This window comes from Dysidea avara, chromosome 6 (genome assembly GCF_963678975.1).
Source record: "Dysidea avara chromosome 6, odDysAvar1.4, whole genome shotgun sequence".
Lineage (NCBI taxonomy): Eukaryota > Metazoa > Porifera > Demospongiae > Dictyoceratida > Dysideidae > Dysidea > Dysidea avara.
Window position 1 is genome coordinate 22158417 of NC_089277.1, and position 20596 is coordinate 22179012.

A 20596-nucleotide genomic window follows, 5' to 3' on the forward strand; every position below is an offset into this window, starting at 1 on the left:
TTACAAAATGTTGCTGTTTCGTTTCTGAGTGCTGCAAATTACCTATCTATTGCCACCCTTCATCTGTTAAGAGCACTTGTGCTATAGATACACCAATAAAATAATTTTCAATAGGAAGAAATAAAACCTTGAAATTAAGGATAATTAGCAGCAAAAGTTTGGTTGGAATAATCTTATCTAATCCAAAACAGCCAAGCTGTAAAAAAAGAGTGCGGCCCTGAGAAAGGCTATGGTGAAAAAAGATGTGAAATCCAAGGTGGCGGCCAAGAAATAGCTGTGATGGTAGGTTAATGGTAAAAATTTAATAACGACAATTCAGGTGAATTTTGTGCCAAGACCAAGCGGCACCAAATTCACTGAATTGTTGGTATTAAAATTTTTACCATTAACCTACCATCACAGCCATTTCTTGGCCGCCACCTTGGATTTCACATCTTTTTTCACCATAGCCTTTCTCAGGGCCGCACTCTTTTTTACAGCTTGGCTGTTTTGGATTAGATTTCACTTCTTTTTGTATTTGTATACCCCAAAGCCGGGCTTTGGGACTTTTTAACCTATCTTTTTTTCTTTACTACAGGAAGAAGATAAGACGAAGCAAGGTGATTTCTTTGTAGCTGACCTCTCTGCAAGGTAATCCTTCTAGCTGATTTCTCTACCGGATGACTTGTTTGTAGGTGAAATCTCTACAGGGTGATTTGTTTGTAGCTGAACTCTCTACAAGGTAACTTCTTCTAGCTGATCTTTCTACAGGGTGATTTGTTTGTATATAGCTGAATTCTCTACAGGGCGATTTGTTTGCAGTTGAACTCTCTACATGGTAGCTTATTTGTAGCTGAACTCTCTACAAGATAACTTCTTCTAGCTGGTCTTTCTACAGGGTAATTTGTTTGTAGCTGAATTCTCTACAGGGCAATTTGTTTGCAGCTGAACCCTCTACATGGTAGTTTCTTTGTAGCTGAACTCTCTACAATGTAACTTCTTCTAGCTGAACTCTCTACAGGATGACTTGTTTCTAGCTGATCTCTGTACAGGGTGACTTGTTTGTAGCTGAACTCTCTACAGGGTGATTTGTTTGTAGCTGAACTCTCTACAAGGTAACTTCTTCTAGCTGATCTTTCTACAGGGTAATTTGTTTGTAGCTGAATTCTCTACAGGGCAATTTGTTTGCAGCTGAACCCTCTACATGGTAGTTTCTTTGTAGCTGAACTCTCTACAATGTAACTTCTTCTAGCTGAACTCTCTACAGGGTGATTTGTTTGTAGCTGAACTCTCTACAAGGTAACTTTTTCTAGCTGATCTTTCTACAGGGTGATTTGTTTGTAGCTGAATTCTCTACAGGGCGATTTGTTTGCAGCTGAACTCTCTACATGGTAGTTTCTTTGTAGCTGAATTCTCTACAATGTAACTTCTTCTAGCTGAACTCTCTACGGGTTGCTTGTTTCTAGCTGATCTCTCCACAGGGTGACTTGTTTGTAGCTGAACTCTCTACGGGTGATTTGTTTGTAGCTGAACTCTCTACAAGGTAACTTCTTCTAGCTGATATTTCGACAGGGTAATTTGTTTGTAGCTGAATTCTCTACAGGGCGATTTATTTGCAGCTGAACTCTCTACATGGTAGTTTCTTTGCAGCTGAACTCTCTACAATGTAAATTCTTCTAGCTGAACTCTCTACAGGATGACTTGTTTCTAGCTGATCTCTGTACAGGGTGACTTGTTTGTAGCTGAACTCTCTACAGGGTGATTTGTTTGTAGCTGAACTCTCTACAAGGTAACTTCTTCTAGCTGATATTTCGACAGGGTAATTTGTTTGTAGCTGAATTCTCTACAGGGCGATTTATTTGCAGCTGAACTCTCTACATGGTAGTTTCTTTGTAGCTGAACTCTCTACAATGTAACTTCTTCTAGCTGAACTCTCTACAGGATGACTTCTTCTAGCTGATCTCTCTACAGGATGACTTGTTTCTAACTGAACTCTCTACAGTGTGATCTGTTCATAGCAGAACTTTCTACTGGGTGATTTGTTTGCAGCTAAACTCTTTGCATGATTGTTTCTTTGTAACTGAACTCTCTACAAGGTGACTTCTTCTAGCTGATCTCTATACAGGATGACTTGTTTCTAACTGAACTCTCTACAGTGTGATCTGTTCATAGCGGAACTTTTTACTGGGTGATTTGTTTGCAGCTAAACTCTTTGCATGATTGTTTCTTTGTAACTGAACTCTCTACAAGGTAACTTCTTCTAGCTGATCTCTCTACAGGGCAATTTGTTTGTAGCTGAATTCTCTACATGGTGATTTATTTCAGCTGAACTCTCTACATGATGGCTTCTTTGTAGCTGAACTCTCTATTAGGTACCTTCTTCTAGCTGATCTGACTACAGGGTGACTTGTTTGTAGCTGAATTCCCTACAGAATAACTTACAATGTAATATAACTGAGTAAATTATAAATGTAGCTGAATGCTTTATTAGGGTGACTGTTCTATTAGAGTATCTCGATCTCGCATATGCTGCACGTAGTTGCGTTTCGAATCATAACTCAGTGCTTTGTAGTCCGATTCTTCTGTACTACTGTAAGGACTTTCTATGATGATTATTCCAGCTACATACTGATTTTCAGCTCGTTACTCTAAGCGGTTTGCCTGGTAGATACGAAAACTAATAGTTTTTTATTCATAAAAATCGATCGCGTATTTTGACACAGGTTGGGTTTTGTGTGATATCTCCATGGTCTTTATCCCGATTCCTTTCAAACCACAAAAAGGCATTCCTACGATGGTTGCTCCATCTACATATCAATTTTCAACTGATTCCTCCAAGGGGTTTACCCTGTAGGCGTGACAGACCTTCGACCTTATTTTACGCAAATTATCGGTCATAACTCCGTGAATTTTCATCGGATTCCTAACAACGTTGGTACGGAGGTCCACCTTAATGAGCCCTTTAAGTGTGCCAAATTTCAGCCCAATCCGAGCACGCATTCGTGTTTTATGGTGAATTTTGCGAAGTGTGCGAAATGAAGATGAAGAAAAAAAAAAACGAAGAAATTAAAACGAAATTTTGTTCGCTCGTATCTCGGAAATGGCTGGAGTGATTTTCTTCAAATTTGGTATGTAGACTCCCCTAACTGGGCGGCACATACCCAGCAAATTTGGTTCCAATCAGATAAGGGATCACAGAGCTACATAGGTGTGAAAATTGCATTTTCTTTCTTCCTGTTAATATACTCACGGTGTGGCGCGCCGACTTCTTGGGCCGCATGACACACTACCGTGTGTCTTGATCATATCGTGAGTTTATGTTTATGCTTGAATGCTTTAATATGCAACTCCTATGTGCAGATTACTCACATACTTTTTTTCATTGTAAAACAAGTTTTGTATGTAAAACGTTTACGAAAATCAAAAATTTTTAGCTACTTATCAAATGCAATAGAGCACTCATTCATGTAAATCATATGAAAATATTTTTACACAAATAGTTTTATCACAAAAAAAATTTGTACAAAAATAAAGCGAATTACGATATGCAGTACTATTCCACCATCACTATAAAAATGTGTGCTAAATTCCTATGAAGAGGATAGTTGTTATACAATGTGCTGTATTGTTGGTTGTAAAATTGCAAGGAATGATACTTATTTTGTACAATAATTTTGTAGACATCAATGAGTGCCTGATGGACAATGGTGACTGTGCTCATATCTGTAAGAACTCAGATGGATCTTACTACTGTGATTGCTACAGTGGATATGAGCTACTTGACAACAAGCATAATTGCACAGGTAACTAACAGTATGCTGTATGTATCTTTAAGCATACAATTTATCCATGTAAGTATTAAGAACTTATCCCTGTATACATGTTGAACTACACTATACATGTATATGTTATATACCATATAGAATCTGATTATTAAGCCCACATGGTTAATAAGCACATACGTACTGCACACACAACAATTGAAGTTGGCTGTCTAGGCTATTTCATGCCAGTGACTGTTACAAGCGTAGCAATGTATGTCATCTACTGAAGAGTACAATACATTGCATACTTCAGCAGGCAGCTCGTGTTGCCATCTCCTGTTTGTTCAGGATATTTAATGCTCAGGCTTCAAGCATCATGGGATGTAGTTGATCTGTTGAACTGTTGGTATACCATGCAGTAACAATTTACTTTTTGGTCTTGCCAGGGTTCCAGTTATTATTACTTTTTTAGTAACTTGGTAACCCTGAGACTACACTCCTGACCTCTTGTAATTTATTATATTGTAAATATAATAATATTGTCAAATTGTTATGATATTTATCTCTCTATGCATAGTATGCTTGTGCTAAACACCTGTTTATTGCATGCACTTGGATGAGATGTTGCAAGCTCATGCTATATTATGTAGAATAGAAGTATAAGATCGTCAAAACAAACACACACAGTATACAAGATAGACATATGTATAATAAATATTGTCTCCTGTATTAATGATCTAATCCAAAACAGCCAAGCTGTAAAAAAAAGTGTGCGGCCCTCAGAAAGGCTATGGTGAAAAAAGATGTGAAATCCAAGGTGGCGGCCAAGAAATGGCTGTGATGGTAGGTTAATGGTAAAAATTTTAATAACGACAATTCAGGTGAATTTTTGTGCCGCTTCACAAAATTTACCTAAATTGTCATTATTAAAATTTTTACCATTAACCTACCATCACAGCCATTTCTTGGCCGCCACCTTGGATTTCACATCTTTTTTCACCATAGCCTTTCTGAGGGCCGCACACTTTTTTTTACAGCTTGGCTGTTTTGGATTAGATTTCATTTCTTTTTGTATTTGTATACCCCAAAGCCGGCCTATGGCCAGCTTTGGGACTTTTTTAACCTATGTTTTTTTCTTTACTACAGGAAGAAGAAAAGATGAAGTAGATGTACTTTAAATATTTTATCAGTAAATGTACAAATTATATATACTGTATAATACATATGTGACCGGATTTGCGAAAAGGGGTCTTCCACACACATCCAATTTGCCAACTTTGACAATTGATAACTTCAGATTGGAAAGAGCTATTGCCTTGCATTTTAGGCAGTGGTGAGCACCACTATAGCTGAATACATGGTGAGCTTTTCAGGTTAATATGTTACTTGAACACTGAGTTATGGTCTCCAACGTTTACGGAATTGGATGTGTGTGGAAGACCCCTTTTCGCAAATCCGGTCACATATATTGATTACAGAAATCTCCATGGTGGTTTCTTTGTAACTGAACACTCTACAAGGTGACTTCTTCTAATTGCTCTCTCTACAGGGTGAATTGTTTGTAGCTGAACGATCTACAAGGTAACTTCTTCTAGCTGATCTCTCTACAGGGTGATGTGTTTGTAGCTGAATTCTGTATAGGTGATTTGTTTGCAGCTGAGATCTTTACAGAATGGTTTCTTTGTAGCTGAACTCTCTAAAAGGTAACTTCTTCTAACTCATCTTTCTACAGGGCAATTTGTTTCTGGCAGAATTTTCTACAGGGTGATTTCTTTGCAGCTGAACTCTCTACATGGTGGTTTCTTTGTAGCTGAACTCTCTACAAGGTAATTTCTTCTAGCTGATCTCTCTACAGGGAGATTTGTTTGTAGCTGAACTATCTACAAGGTAACTTCTTATAGCTGATCTCTCTACAGGGTAATTTGTTCGTAGTTGAATTCTGTACAGGTGATTTGTTTGTAGCTGAGCTCTTTACAAAATGGTTTCTTTGTAGCTGAACTTTCTCCAAGGTAACTTCTTCTAACTGATCTTTCTACAGGGTGATTTGATTGTAGCTGAACTATCTACAAGGTAATTTCTTCTAGCTGATCTCTCTACAGGGTGATTTGTTTGTAGCTGAATTCTGTACAAGTGATTTATTTGCAGCTGAGCTCTTTACAGAATGGTTTCTTTGTAGCTGAACTCTCTACAGGGTGATTTGTTTGTAGCTGAGATCCCTACAAGGTAACTTCTTCTAGCTGATCTTTCTACAGGGCGATTTGTTTGTAGCTGAATTCTCTACAGGGTGTTTGTTTGCAGCTGAATTCTCTACATGGTGGTTTCTTTATAGCTGAACTCTCTACAAGGTGACTTCTTCTAGCTGATCTCTCTACAGGGTGATTTGTTTGTAGCTGAACCCTCTACAGGTGATTTGTTTGTAGCTGAACTCTCTACAAGGCGATACTTCTAGGTGATCTCTCTACAGGATTCCTTGTTTCTAACTGAACTCTCAACAGGGTGATCTGTTCATAGCTGAACTTTCTACTGGGTGATTTGTTTGCATCTGAACTCTCTAAATGGTGGTTTCTTTGTAGCTGAACTCTCTACAACGTGACTTCTTCTAGCTGAACTCTCTACAAGGTGACTTGTTTCTAGCTGATCTCTCTACAGGGTGACTTGTTTCTAGCTGAACTCTCTACAGGTGATTTGTTTGTAGCTGAACTCTCTACATGGTGGTTTCGTTGTAGCTGAACTCTCTACATGGTAACTTCTTCTAGCTGATCTTTTTACACTGCATATTTGTTTGTAGCTGAGTTCTCTACAGGGTGATTTGTTTGCAGCTGAACTCTCTACATGGGAGTTTCATTGTAGCTGAACTCTCTACAATGTGACTTCTTCTAGCTGAACTCTCTACAGGGTGACTTGTTTCTAGCTGAACTCTCTATAGGTGATTTGTTTGCAGCTGAACTCTCTACATGGTGGTTTCTTTGTAGCTGAACTCTCTACAAGGTAACTTCTTCTAGCTGATCTTTCTACAAGGTGATTGAGTTTTTTGCAGCTGAACTCTTTACATGGTGGTTGCTTTGTAGCTGAACTCTTTACATGGTGGTTGCTTTGTAGCTGAACTCTCTAAAAGCTGACTTCTTCTAGCTGAACTCTCTACAGGATGATTTGTTTGCAGCTGAACTCTCTATGTGGTAGTTTCTTTGTAGCTGAACTCTCTACAATGTGACTTCTTCTAGCTGAACTCTCTACAGGGTGACTTGTTTTTAGCTGATCTCTCTACAGGGTGACTTGTTTCTAGCTGAACTTTCTACAGGTGATTTGTTTGCAGCTGAACTCTCTACATGGTGGTTTCTTTGTAGCTGAACTCTCTACAAGGTAACTTCTTCTAGCTGATCTTTCTACAGGGTGATTTGTTTGTAGCTGAATTCTCTACAGGGTGATTTATTTGCAGCTTAACTCTCTACAAGGTGACTTCTTCTAGCTGAACTCTCAACAGAGTGATTGATTTTTTTTGCAGCTGAACTCTCTACATGGTGGTTTCTTTGTAACTGAACTCTCTACAGGGTGATTTGTTTGTAGCTGAACTCTCTACAGGGTGATTTGTTTGTAGCTGAACTCTCTACAGGGTGATCTGTTCATAGCTGAACTCCCTATAAGGTAACTTCTTCTAGCTAATCTTTCTACAGGGCGATTTGTTTGTAGCTGAGTTCTCTACAGGGTGATTTGTTTGCAGCTGAACTCTACATGGTAGTTTCTTTGTAGCTCTACAATGTGACTTCTTCTAGCTGAACTCTCTACAAGGTGACTTGTTTCGAGCTGATCTCTCTACAGGGTGACTTGTTTCTAGCTGAACTCTCTACAGGTGATTTGTTTGCAGCTGAACTCTCTACAGGTGATTTGTTTGCAGCTGAACTCTCTACATGATGGTTTCTTTGTAGCTGAACTCTCTACAAGGTAATTTCTTCTAGCTGATCTCTCTACAGGCCGATTTGTTTGTAGCTGAACTCTCTACATGATGGTTTCTTTGTAGCTGAACTCTCTACAAGGTGATTTCTTCTATAGCTGATCTCTCTACAGGGTGATTTGTTTGCAGTTGAACTCTCTACATGATAGTTTCTTTGTAGCTGAACTCTCTACAAGGTGATTTCTTCTATAGCTGATCTTTCTACAGGGTGATTTGTTTGTACCTGAACTATCTACATGATGGTTTCTTTGTAGCTGAACTCTCTACAAGGTAACTTCTTCTAGCTGATCTCTCTACAGGACAATTTGTTTGTACCTGAACTCTCACATGATTGTTTTTTTGAAGCTGAACTCTCTACAAGGTGATTTCTTCTAGCTGATCTTTCTAAAGGGTGATTTGTTTGTAGCAGAACCCTCTACAAGGAAACTTCTTCTAGCTGATCTCTCTACAGGGAGATTTGTTTGTAGCTGAACTCTCTATACATGATTTGTTTGCGGCTGAATTCTCTACATGATGGTTTCTTTGTAGCTGAACTCTCTACAAGGTAACTTCTTCTAGCTGATCTCTTTACAGGGTGAATTGTTTGTAGCTGAACGATCTACAAGGTAACTTCTTCTAACTGATCTCTCTACAGGGTGATTTGTCTGTAGCTGAACTCTCTACAAGGAAACCTCTTTTAACTGAGCTCTGTACAGGGTGAATTGTTTGTAGCTGAACTATCTACAAGGTAACTTCTTCTAGCTGATCTCTCTACAGGATGATTTGTTTGTAGCTGAACTATCTACAAGGTAACTTCTTCTAGCTGATCTCTCTACAGGGTGATTTGTTTGTAGCTGAATTCTGTATAGGTGATTTGTTTGCAGCTGAGCTCTTTACAGAATGGTTTCTTTGTAGCTGAACTCTCTACAAGGTAACTTCTTCTAGCTGATGTATCTACAGGGTCACTAGTTTGTAGCTGAATTCTCTACATGGTGGTTTCTTTGTAACTGAACTATCTATAAGGTGACATCTTCTAGCTGATCTTTCAACAGGGTGATTTGTTTGTAACTGAACTCTCTACAAGAAAACTTCTTCTAAATGATGTCTGAACAGGGTGAATTGTTTGTAGCTGAACTCTCTACAGGGTGATTTGTTTGTAGCTGATCTCTATACAGGTTACTTATTTCTAACTGATCTCTTGAATTTTGTTCAGGGTGACTGCTCTATTAGGATGACTGCTCTATTAGAGTATCTCGATCTCGCACTTGCTACACCAAGTTGGATTTCGTGTTATAACTCCGTGGCTTTAAGTCTGATTCTTCTACACCATTGAAGAGCCTTTCTAAGATGATAACTCCATCTGTACAGCGATTTTCAAAGCATTACCCCAAGTTGTTTATCTGGTAGGCGTGGCAAGCATAATAATAATAATAATAATAATAATAATAATAAATTAGCTAATCTCGATTGCGTACTTGTTACACACTGTTGATTTTTTCGCTGTATCTTCCTGGTTTTTAGCTCGATTTCTTTCAAACCACAAAAGGTTTGAGGTTCAATAGTTAACCTATTCACCCACCGATTTTCAGCTTCTTCCCATACGCGGTTTACGCTGTAGGCGTGACAACATATTGGTGTTATTTTTCGTGCATAATCGCTCATAACTCTTTGCCTGTTTATGGTATTCCAGCCAAAGTTGGTACAGAGATGCGCCTTTATACCCCCCTTCTGTGTGCCAAATTTCAAGGCAATCGGATAACGAGTTCGCGTTTTATAGCAGTTTTTGTAAGTGTGCGAAAAGAGGAAGAAAAATAAGAAGAAAAAAAAAACGAAGAAACTAAGCCAATTTTTGAAGTCACATATCTCAGGAATGCCTGAAGCGATGTCGCTCAAATTTGGAATGTGGAGTGCTGAAGGTGGAGGGAATGTACACAGCAAAATTTGTCTTGTTTCATCAAGGCAGCACAGAGCTACGGAGGTGCGAAAATTACGTTTTCTTTCTTCCTGTCAATATACTCACGGGGTTGCGCGCCGGCTTCTTGGGCCGCACGACACACTACCGTGTGTCTTGATACATACATACCTTGTAGCTGCACTTGAGTAACAATTTCCTAGACCGACACAAAACATTGCTATACAAACTGTTTGAAAAGTGTGGTGGGCATGAATAGCGATCTCACAGCAAAAGCTCTGTCATTTATAAACACATGCACTTAGCTAACAAGTATTATAATAGTACTGTAAATTTCCATGAGTTTAATATCCAGTGTCTACGGTATGTATACATGGTAACTAAATAGTTGGATTGGAAGAATCAAACTATTGTTTCACAAATTATCGTAACTTAACAATCATACAATTCAATTACCTGTCAATACAGATAAATAATTTGTGATAATACTGTAATAGTTTATTATGCTTTTAGATGTTTTGGAATGTCAGGAGGGCTTGCACAACTGTTCACAAAACTGTGATGAATTGGAAGGTGGATTTAGTTGCAGTTGCAATGCTGGCTATACACTGGCTATTGATTATGTGACTTGTGAAGGTAATAGGGTCCATAATTTATGCATGTACTATGCATCTATAACATTATTGTTCTATAATTGTACACTCAGATGATGATGAATGTCAAATGGGACTTGCCAAATGTGAACAGAACTGTAGAAATACCAACGGAAGTTATGAATGTAACTGTTATGATGGGTTTCAGCTAAATCCAGATAATATGACATGTACAGGTATTCTAATAATGTATATGTTTGTGCTACTTGTTCTTGTATGACAAATATATACCATATTTATCTACACACACATATATATATACCACTTTAGTGTGGGAAATTCAAAAGTGTCACTTGGGGTTTAACTCGCTTATTACCAGGTAATATCTTGATATTGCCCAGCTATGGGAATGTGGCTTGCTCATGGCTTTAATTCCCAACCAGTTCAAAGATACGATACACTTTGACTCATTATAATGAGCGACATGGAACATTTAATTGTGATTTTGGATTTACAGGCTCAGTATAGTTGCTATGTTTCGACCAGTTGATAGATAGCAAACTACAGTGGATCCTCAGTTATCCAAATAATAGTTGTATCATGGATTTGCTTGATATATATGTACACCCAAGCTTGAGGGTCATCAGGCCTAAGGGCGTGGGTGTCATATGGCAAATCATGAGGGCACATGATACAACTGATGTGTACCATGCCAATTGTAGGCGGGTGATTAATCACTACGAGACCAACCACTGGATTTATTATAGACCAACTTGTAAAATTCAATTATGGGACAGCAGCAACTAACCTTGTGATTATGTTTGTTAACATGAACGGGTAAGGACAAAGAGTATCATGGAAACGTTCAATTAAGTAATTCTACAAATATTTTAAAGTCGTTTTACAGACTGTTTACCACATTTACTAAACACCTATAGAGGTAAGCTTCTCTTTTGAGTGTTTATCTTGTGTTACTTGTTACTCAAGAAGTGGGCGTGGTCTGTATTCTACACTGTGGTGAACTGCTTGTGAATATGCTATAGCACTAGTTTTCACTTTAAACTTCTCAACTCATGGGATGGCAAGGGTGACGAATCACTTCCATCCATATAAGTGCTGTCAGACACATGGCTTTCATCATGTGACCAATAATAAATTCCCACAATCGATTTTGGTTTGAGTTTTTATTTAGGGTACTGTGCCCACGTGAAGGCCATGGTACATAAATGTACCATATCTAGCCATGGTTTAACTTAAATGCACCATGTCCAGCTAGGGTTTACCCTGAAATTTGCCTTTGAAGTCACCTTTGTAAGCCAAGAGTGTTTCGATAGGTGAAATTTTTTGGAACTATTGATTTATATACAGAGCTTCATTCAATTACTTTATTAGTACAATCATTTACCCTACTAGAGTGCACACTATTGACAAAATGTTCTAATACTACAGTCACTTTGGTGTTTTTATAATCAAGGTGTTCAGATAACTGAGGTTCAGATAAGCATTGATCCACTTTAATTTCTTAGCAGTAAAATAAATGTTTGGGCAATGTGTGGGTACATATTTCTATCTACCATGTGTTAGTCATTGATCATGAGAAGACCATGGAACAACACAAAGAGAACAACTAGATGTAAATAGCTTAACTGTATTTCACTTATTGACGTCTTCAGACAAGTGTAACTCGATAACTGCTAAGGCTATGGGCTTGAATTTTTCATTGTTCGGCATCACTTCAGCCCGATAGGTACCTTTTGGCATACTGAAGTGTATTTTTCATGGACTTACCAGTGTTCCCATTCATCTTTGCTGACAGTGAAAAGTGTTGATTTGGCGATAGCATGTGATGGCTTCCCTTTGTAACAGAAATTGTCTGTATTATTCATAGTGGCTACTTTGATTGCAGAGGTGCTTTTCGAACTGTTCTTGCTTCATACTGCTGCGTAAAGGGTTGAACATGGCTGACAATGAAGTATAATGGATACTTCACTTTTCAGACAAAAATTGATGTATCTGGGGCATGTGGCGTCACTTCTTCCGTTTGATGTGGTATATGTGGGTTCACCAGTCATAATAATTATTTACAAAAAAGATTAATAGACAAGTGCACAAAAAACCTGAAATTTTCAACTAGAATAGGGGCTATAGTACATCCATAAAAGTACTGAAACAAACTGGAGTGCATGATATTAAATCACAGTAAAACAATAAGAAGTGTTATATCCCTACTGTACATTTCTGTTATGGTACTACCTTGAGCACAGTAGGGATATATATAACACTTCCTATTGTTTTACTGTGATTTAATCACTACTCCAGCTTGTTTTATCGATGTACTATGATCCCTACTCCAGTTGAAATTCCAATTTTTTGTGTACTTGTAATAATCTTATCCAACAGATCTCTACATACTGTACACATAGTTCAATATTTTTAACTATAGGCAAATAAGGCAATAATATAATATATTAGTGAGATTTTTAACTGTATATGGATATATAACATACAGATACTTGATGTAATCTACATTGCAGATGTTGATGAATGCCAAGAGAATAATGGAGGGTGTGGTCAAATATGCAACAATACAGTTGGTAGTCACAGTTGTAGCTGTAAAGAAGGTTATCAGTTGGAACTTGATGGAGCTAATTGCACTGGTAAGCAAATGTATGTACATAATATTATAGGAAGATGTTGGCTTACACTAGCTGTTACTGACATGTTATACTCTCAATTTAACCTTCATTCAATTGATCAGCTAAAACTTTTAATGAAACAACTGAATACATTGCATCTAAATCAATTAAACACTGTGATAACATCTGTGAAAGGGCATGTGAAAACTGGATACATGGATATAAGCTACAAAATTTGATATGTTAGGCTATAAGCTACAAATTTTGAAATATGTATCTTCAAAATTTATTATCTTTTCTCCATGTTTTATTCTTCTTTTCCAACTAAAAATTGTTTAACTCGTGTGTACTTCCATCAGTTTATTTCAAATTTGGAGGACAGTAGAAGTTTCATTCAGCACATACAGTACACATCTCCATATTAATACAGGTCAGATAAAGAGAAACAAGGTAGTTGTGAGCAATTTTATATTATTTTTAAAATGCAAACTGTTGTGGCTTCAGGGTAAACCACTTCTGAGAACAGGTTGAAAATTGGTTTGTACATTGATTGAATATCATAGGAGTGCATTTTAGTGGTTTGAATAATTGAGATAAAGACTACTGAAATATGACAAAAAAGCTTACCATTTGTATCACCTAGTTTCATGAATAAAAGGGCAATTTATTGTCATGATTATACCGGACAAACCACTGAAGGGGATAAAATGAAAATCGAAATGTAAGTAGATTAATCATATAGAAAGGCCTTTCAGTGGAATAGAATAATGAAGCTTAAAATCTATGAGTTATAATGCGAAAACCATCTACCTGTAGCTTATGCACAATCAAGTACTCTAATGGTGCAGTCACCCTATTAGATCAGACACCTATGTATTCTATTAGAATGCTCAGCTACATATGGTGCAAGAGAGTTCAACTCCATAATATGTCTCCCTGTAGAAAGTTCAGCCACATTACAGTCACCCAGCCAAGAGTTCAGCTACATACTTGCAGGGCACTCAGTAGAGAACTCAGCTATGTTATAAGTCTCCCTGTAATGAGCTAACTTTTAAAAATCATTCCTAAAATACTGACAAAAATGCTTGTTGCGTTTGGTTGCCTACATATCACATTTCTGGCAGGGCCTACTGTAGGAGCAATGAATATTTCAGCTTCACTTTTAGTCAAACTGTAGCATAAGTCACCAATTATCAGCAGGTACCAATTATTGGCACTTGTAAAGTATAGTGGCTACGAGGTATATGGAGGCTAACCAGTACCACAATGGGCTATCATACCCTCTAAAACATTTCTTACAATCGTTTTCATTCAGTAACTATTGTTGTTAAAGTGCTATACAAGCTATGCTGATTAACCATGGAATTGCATAAGAATGATGTTATATTGAAAACCAGATGCTTTTGCATCTAACCTGAATATCTCTCGAACAGCTGGCCTCATCTTTGTAAAACTTCTGTGTACAGGAGTTAGCCAAGGACTGCACTTCCCTTTAAAATTCACAAAGAACCATGGAGTTACATACAAAATTGCACATCGTGCCGATAATTGGTCAATCACAGAAGTACAGTTGCCGATAATAGGTACCCCATGCCGATAATTGGCACATAATAGGCATCACAATTTTCCTTATAACAAGATGTTCACTCACGTGAGAAAATTAAAACTTGGTGTGCTAAGAGACGAAGGACTGCTATGTTAAATGGTTAAATCGGAAGTTCATACGTCAATGAATTAAGGCATTACAAATGCGTGATAAAATGGTGCCGATAATTGGCAAATTACATTATATAGCTATTTAGCAGAATTACATACAATACATTGTCTATGAATATCAGTCCCACCCTTTTCATGTTACCATAATAAACTGATATGTCAATTGCAAATATGTCTACATACATATTATACATGTACTATATTATGTTAGGAAAATACTGTCCACTCCTTACAAAACCGAAGAATGGTGATTATTCATGTAGTGGACTGCAAATAACAGGAACTACTTGCAGATTTTGGTGCAATTTTGGATACAAAAGAGTTGGCCCAAAGAGACTAAAGTGCATGACTACCAGCATGTGGTCTGGTAACATTTCTTCTTGTGAAATTCTACAGTGTGACCCATTGGAAAACCCAGAGAATGGAAGTGTAATATTACCTTGTGGCACAAAAGTAAACACAAATTGCAGTATACTGTGCTCTCCAGGATTTTATACCACATCAGTTGCACCATTCCAGAGATGTGAACCTACTGAGTATAATAATGCAACACAATGGTCAAAGCCACCTAATTGTACTGGTAAGCTAGTAATTATGGTTATTAATGAATTAGGCCATAAATTATACTATGGTGGATTGATAAAGAATTTAATTGCACTGTACTGTATGTATAGGATAGGAAACTAGACCGAGGCTCTTTGCAGTTTCAGAAGCCAAGCAAAGCAAGGTTTCTGAAATATGAAGAGCTGAGGGCGTGGCTCCTAACCAACTTAGAAAATGTGGGCATTATATATATGGCTATGTAGGTGGAACTATTGTGGGATTAAGTTATATGTGACCAGATTTTACAAAACTGATCCAAATCGCACATCAGGCTAAATCAAACTAATACCACCAGTGGATAGCTACACTATCATACTAGTAGTTTTGACACTCAGTACCACTCAACCTACTCGAGGCTGGTTTCAACAGACGTCTTTTCCGGGGAGGGGGGTGTAGAGCTCGAATGGCAGTTTTAAGCCTTGTGAAGGACCTGGCTTGGTAAGAATCAGTGGTTTACTGGTGGACAGCCTGGCCAGACGTTTTTTTCCGTGAATTTTGCTACATATCAACCACTGAGGAGCCAGCACAGCCCTGTAATCTTGTCTCTGGACTCCAATCATGCATTTTGACGTCTAACCCTTGCCCACCCCACCACCCCCACCCCACCACCCCCCATCCTCCACTCCTTTGTGAGCACTCGTGATACTACTTCACTCATCCAACAGCTCACATTTTCTATCTTATTTGGCGAGAAACTCTACAAGCAGCTACAAGTACTGGAAGTGGTCTGAAGGGTAACAGACTGATGCATCTTTAGTGTAAATTTCATATGCGTGCTTGCTATCCTTGGAGGGCTTGAATTCTTTAAAACCGTTTATCTTGAAACTTCTAATGTGCGATTTGGATTGTTTTTCCAAAATCCAGTCATGTATGTTGTTTCAAAATCGTCAAAGTGTCAAAACAAGTCATGCAATCAGTAGACAAGATTGAACATGTTTTCAAATTAAAGCTTGTAGCTAGCTGCTTTTGTTAGCTGATGGATCAAAAACAGAGTGATAGCTACTGCAACAATCCAGTTACAGCCAGCACAACCAAGGGTTTAAAACAGTTGGTAACAGTGAGTATCAGGGAGTAGATTGTTAATAATACTCAGTCTAGTGCTAGCTTTCTGTGACTAAGCCAGTATATGTGACCGGGCCTGCGAAAACAGGGCATGTGGGCACAAACTACACCCTGTCACTCTACAGGTCATATCTCAGTGCTGGAACAAAATATTTGTATTCTGTTACTTGCACCATAAAGCCAATTAAATTCTTACTGGATGCTCAAACGTGCATTGCCTTAGCATAATGGTACAAAAAGTTATGATTGATGAAAGTTTGAAAAAGTAGGCAAAAATCATGTGCCCACATGCCCTATTATTGCAGGCCCAGTCACATATACATGATTTCATACCTTTTTTTACAAGAAACAAGTAAAAATTTTACAAGAAAGTTTACCTATTTAGTTCTTTTAATAGGGAGTCCATTTAAAGTATAGTAAAAGCATATTAAACAGACTTGAAACACTGATGTGCACTAAATAGAATTTCATTATATTTCTGGAATTCTCTGTTAATGATAGCAAATGTACCTACAACATTACAATGTAGCACCCATAATCGAATTGTCATAGGTGTGCTTATGAAAGGAATGGAGTAGGTCAAGCCCAGGTCAGTGTTGCCATGTTGTCAGTAAAGTTCAAAGATTCATGAACTTTAATTTTGTTTGTGAACCTGAAATAATCTATGAACATTTTATGAACTTTTGGCTTGTTTGTGAATCTGAAATAATCTATGAACTTTCTTGTGAATATGAAATAATTTATAAACTTTTCATGAACTTTTGGATATTTTAAAGTATGACCTTTTTTGTTTGTTTGCTCTTCAGTGTTCTATTAGCCCAGAGATCCACTTATTTATAATGTGTGGGCTTGGTACATGCTGGCTTTCGGAGGGCGACCATGGATTTATGAACTTTTTATGAACAAATTTATTTTGTCACATGAATGTTTGGAGCAACTCAGCTGGCAATACTGGCCCAGGTGGTCTATGGGCTATTAGCTTTGCAGAGCATGCATAGCAAATCAATGTAAGAAAGTAGAAATTGAGATTTGCTATGCTTGAGGTCTATCTGCCAGCAGGTTTCTAACTAAGTTAGTTAGAAACCTGCTAACCATTTTAGTACCCTATTAGCAGGATTCTTCATGGTTTGTAAAGACCTCATTATCTGCCAAAAATCAAAGCATACTATGCATAGCATTTTCAAAATCTTAGATCAAGACACACGGTAGTGTGTCGTGCGGCCCAAGAAGCCAGTGTGCCACCCGTGAGTATATTAACAGGAAGAAAGAAACGCAATTTTCACACCTATGTAGCTCTGTGATCCCTTATCCGATTGGAACCAAATTTGCTAGAGAGATGCCGCCAGTAAGGGGAGTCTACACACCAAATTTGAAGAAAATCGCTCCAGCCATTTCCGAGATACGAGCGAACAAAATTTCGTTTTAATTTCTTCGTTTTTTTCTTCTACTTCTTCATTTCGCACACTTCACAAAATCCGCCATAAAACACGAATGCGTACTCGGATCGGGCTGAAATTTGGCACACTTAAAGGGCTCTTTAAGGCGGATCTCTGTACCAACTTTGGTAGGAATCCGATGAACATTCACGGAGTTATGACCGATTATTTGCGTAAAATAAGGTCGAAGGTCTGTCACGCCTACAGGGTAAACTCCTTTGAGGAATCAGTTGAAAATTGATATGTAGATGGAGCAACCATCGTAGGAGTGCCTTTTTGTGGTTTGAAAGGAATCGGGATAAAGACCATGGAGATATGACACAAAACCCGACCTGTGTCAAAATTACGCAATCGATTTTTATGAATAAAAAACTATTAGTTTTCGTATCTACCAGGCAAACCGCTTAGAGCAATGAGCTGAAAATCAGTATGTAGCTGGAATAATCATCGTAGAAAGTCCTTGCAGTAGTACAGAAGAATCGGATTACAAACCACTGAGTTATGATTCGAAAGGAAACTACGTGTAGCAAATGCGAGATCGAGATACTCTAATAGAACAGTCACCCTAATAAAGCATTCAGCTGCATTTAAAATTTACTCAATTATATTACACTGCAAATTATTCTGTAGGGAATTCAGTTACAAACAAGTCACCCTGTAGTCAGATCAGCCAGAAGAAGGTACCTAATAGAGAGTTCAGCTACAAAGAAACCATCATGTAGAAAGTTCAGCTCAAACAAATTGCCCTGTAGAGAGATCAGCTAGAAGAAGTTACCTTGTAGAGAGTTCAGTTACAAAGAAACAATCATGCAAAGTGTTCAGCTACAAACAAATCACCCAGTAGAAAGTTCCGCTATGAACAGATCACACTGTAGAGAGTTCAGTTAGAAGCAAGTAATGTTGTAGAGAGATCAGCTAGAAGAAGTGACCTTGTAGAGAGTTCAGCTACAAAGAAACCACCATGTAAGAGAGTTCAGCTGCAAACAAATCACCTGTAGAGAGTTCAGCAGGAACAAGTTACCCTGTACAGAGATCAGCTAGAAACAAGTCACCTTGTAGAGAATTCAGCTACAAACAAATCACCCTGTAGAAAGATCAGGTAGAAGAAATTACCTTGTAGAGAGTTCAGCTAGAAACACGTCACCCTGTAGAGAGATCAGCTGGAAACAAGTCACCCTGTAGAGGGTTCAGCTAGAAGAAGTCACATTGTAGAGCGTTCAGCTACAAAGAAACTACCATGTAAAGAGTTCAGCTGCAAATAAATCACCCTGTAGAGAACTCAGCTACAAACAAATCGCCCTGTAGAAAGATCAGCTAGAAGAAGTTACCTTGTAGGGAGTTCAGCTACGAACAGATCACCCTGTAGAGAGTTCAGCTACAAACAAATCACACTTTAGAGAGTTCAGTTACAAAGAAACCACAATGTAGAGAGTTCAGCTGCAAAAAAATCAATCACTCTGTAGAGAGTTCAGCTAGAAGAAGTCACCTTGTAGAGAGTTCAGCTGCAAATAAATCACCCTGTAGAGAATTCAGCTACAAACAAATCACCCTGTAGAAAGATCAGCTAGAAGAAGTTACCTTGTAGAGAGTTCAGTTACAAAGAAACCACCATGTAGAGAGATCAGCTGCAAACAAATCACCTGTAGAGAGTTCAGCTAGAAACAAGTCACCCTGTAGAGAGATCAGCTAGAAACAAGTCACCCTGTAGAGAGTTCAGCTAGAAGAAGTCACATTGTAGAGAGTTCAGCTACAAAGAAACTACCATGTAGAGAGTTCAGCTGCAAACAAATCACCCTGTAGAGAGTTCAGCTACAATGAAATCATCATGTAGAGAGTTCAGCTGCAAACAAATCATCCTGTAGAGAGTTCAGCTATGAAAAGATCACCCTTTAGATAGTTCAGCTAGAATAAGTCACCTTTTAGATAGTTCAGCTACAAAGCTACCACCATGTAGAGAGCTCAGCTGCAAAAAAAATAAATCACTCTGTAGAGAGTTCAGCTAGAAGAAGTCACCTTGTAGAGAGTTCAGCTGCAAATAAATCACCCTGTAGAGAATTCAGCTACAAACAAATCACCCTGTAGAAAGATCAGCTAGAAGAAGTCACATTGTAGAGAGTTCAGCTACAAAGAAACTACCATGTAGAGAGTTCAGCTGCAAACAAATCACCCTGTAGAGAGTTCAGCTACAATGAAATCATCATGTAGAGAGTTCAGCTGCAAACAAATCATCCTGTAGAGAGTTCAGCTATGAAAAGATCACCCTTTAGATAGTTCAGCTAGAATAAGTCACCTTTTAGAGAGTTCAGCTACAAAGCTACCACCATGTAGAGAGCTCAGCTGCAAAAAAAATCAATCACTCTGTAGAGAGTTCAGCTAGAAGAAGTCACCTTGTAGAGAGTTCAGCTGCAAATAAATCACCCTGTAGAGAATTCAGCTACAAACAAATCACCCTGTAGAAAGATCAGCTAGAAGAAGTTACCTTGTAGAGAGTTCAGCTACAAAGAAACCAGAGTTCAGCTGCAAACAAATCACCTGTAGAGAGTTCAGCTAGAAACAAGTCACCCTGTAGAGAGATCAGCTAGAAACAAGTCACCCTGTAGAGAGTTCAGCTAGAAGAAGTCACATTGTAGAGAGTTCAGTTACAATGAAACTCCTATGTAGAGAGTTCAGCTGCAAACAAATCACCCTGTAGAGAACTCAGCTACAAACAAATATGCCCTGTAAAAAGATCAGCTAGAAGAAGTTACCTTGTAGAGAGTTCAGCTACAACAAAACCATCATGTAGAGAGTTCAGCTACAAACAAATCAACTGTAGAGAGTTCAGCTAGAAACAAGTCACCCTGTAGAGAGATCAGCTAGAAAACAAGTCACCTTGTAGAGAGTTCAGCTAGAAGTAGTCACATTGTAGAGAATTCAGCTACAAAGAAACTACCATGTAGAGAGTTCAGCTGCAAACAAATCACCCAG

The 20596-nt window shown here is 38.1% G+C and overlaps 1 protein-coding gene across 1 annotated transcript in view; it reads left to right on the plus strand.

The window, feature by feature from the left end:
• LOC136259331 (multiple epidermal growth factor-like domains protein 6) overlaps window positions 1–20596 on the plus strand; it is a 29047-nt gene that overhangs the window by 5721 nt on the left and 2730 nt on the right. The window contains exons 5-9 of the mRNA XM_066052826.1: window positions 3660–3782; window positions 10097–10219; window positions 10290–10412; window positions 12711–12833; window positions 14740–15108. Coding sequence (XP_065908898.1) covers window positions 3660–3782; window positions 10097–10219; window positions 10290–10412; window positions 12711–12833; window positions 14740–15108 — 861 coding nt within the window. The remainder of the gene's footprint in view (window positions 1–3659; window positions 3783–10096; window positions 10220–10289; window positions 10413–12710; window positions 12834–14739; window positions 15109–20596) is intronic.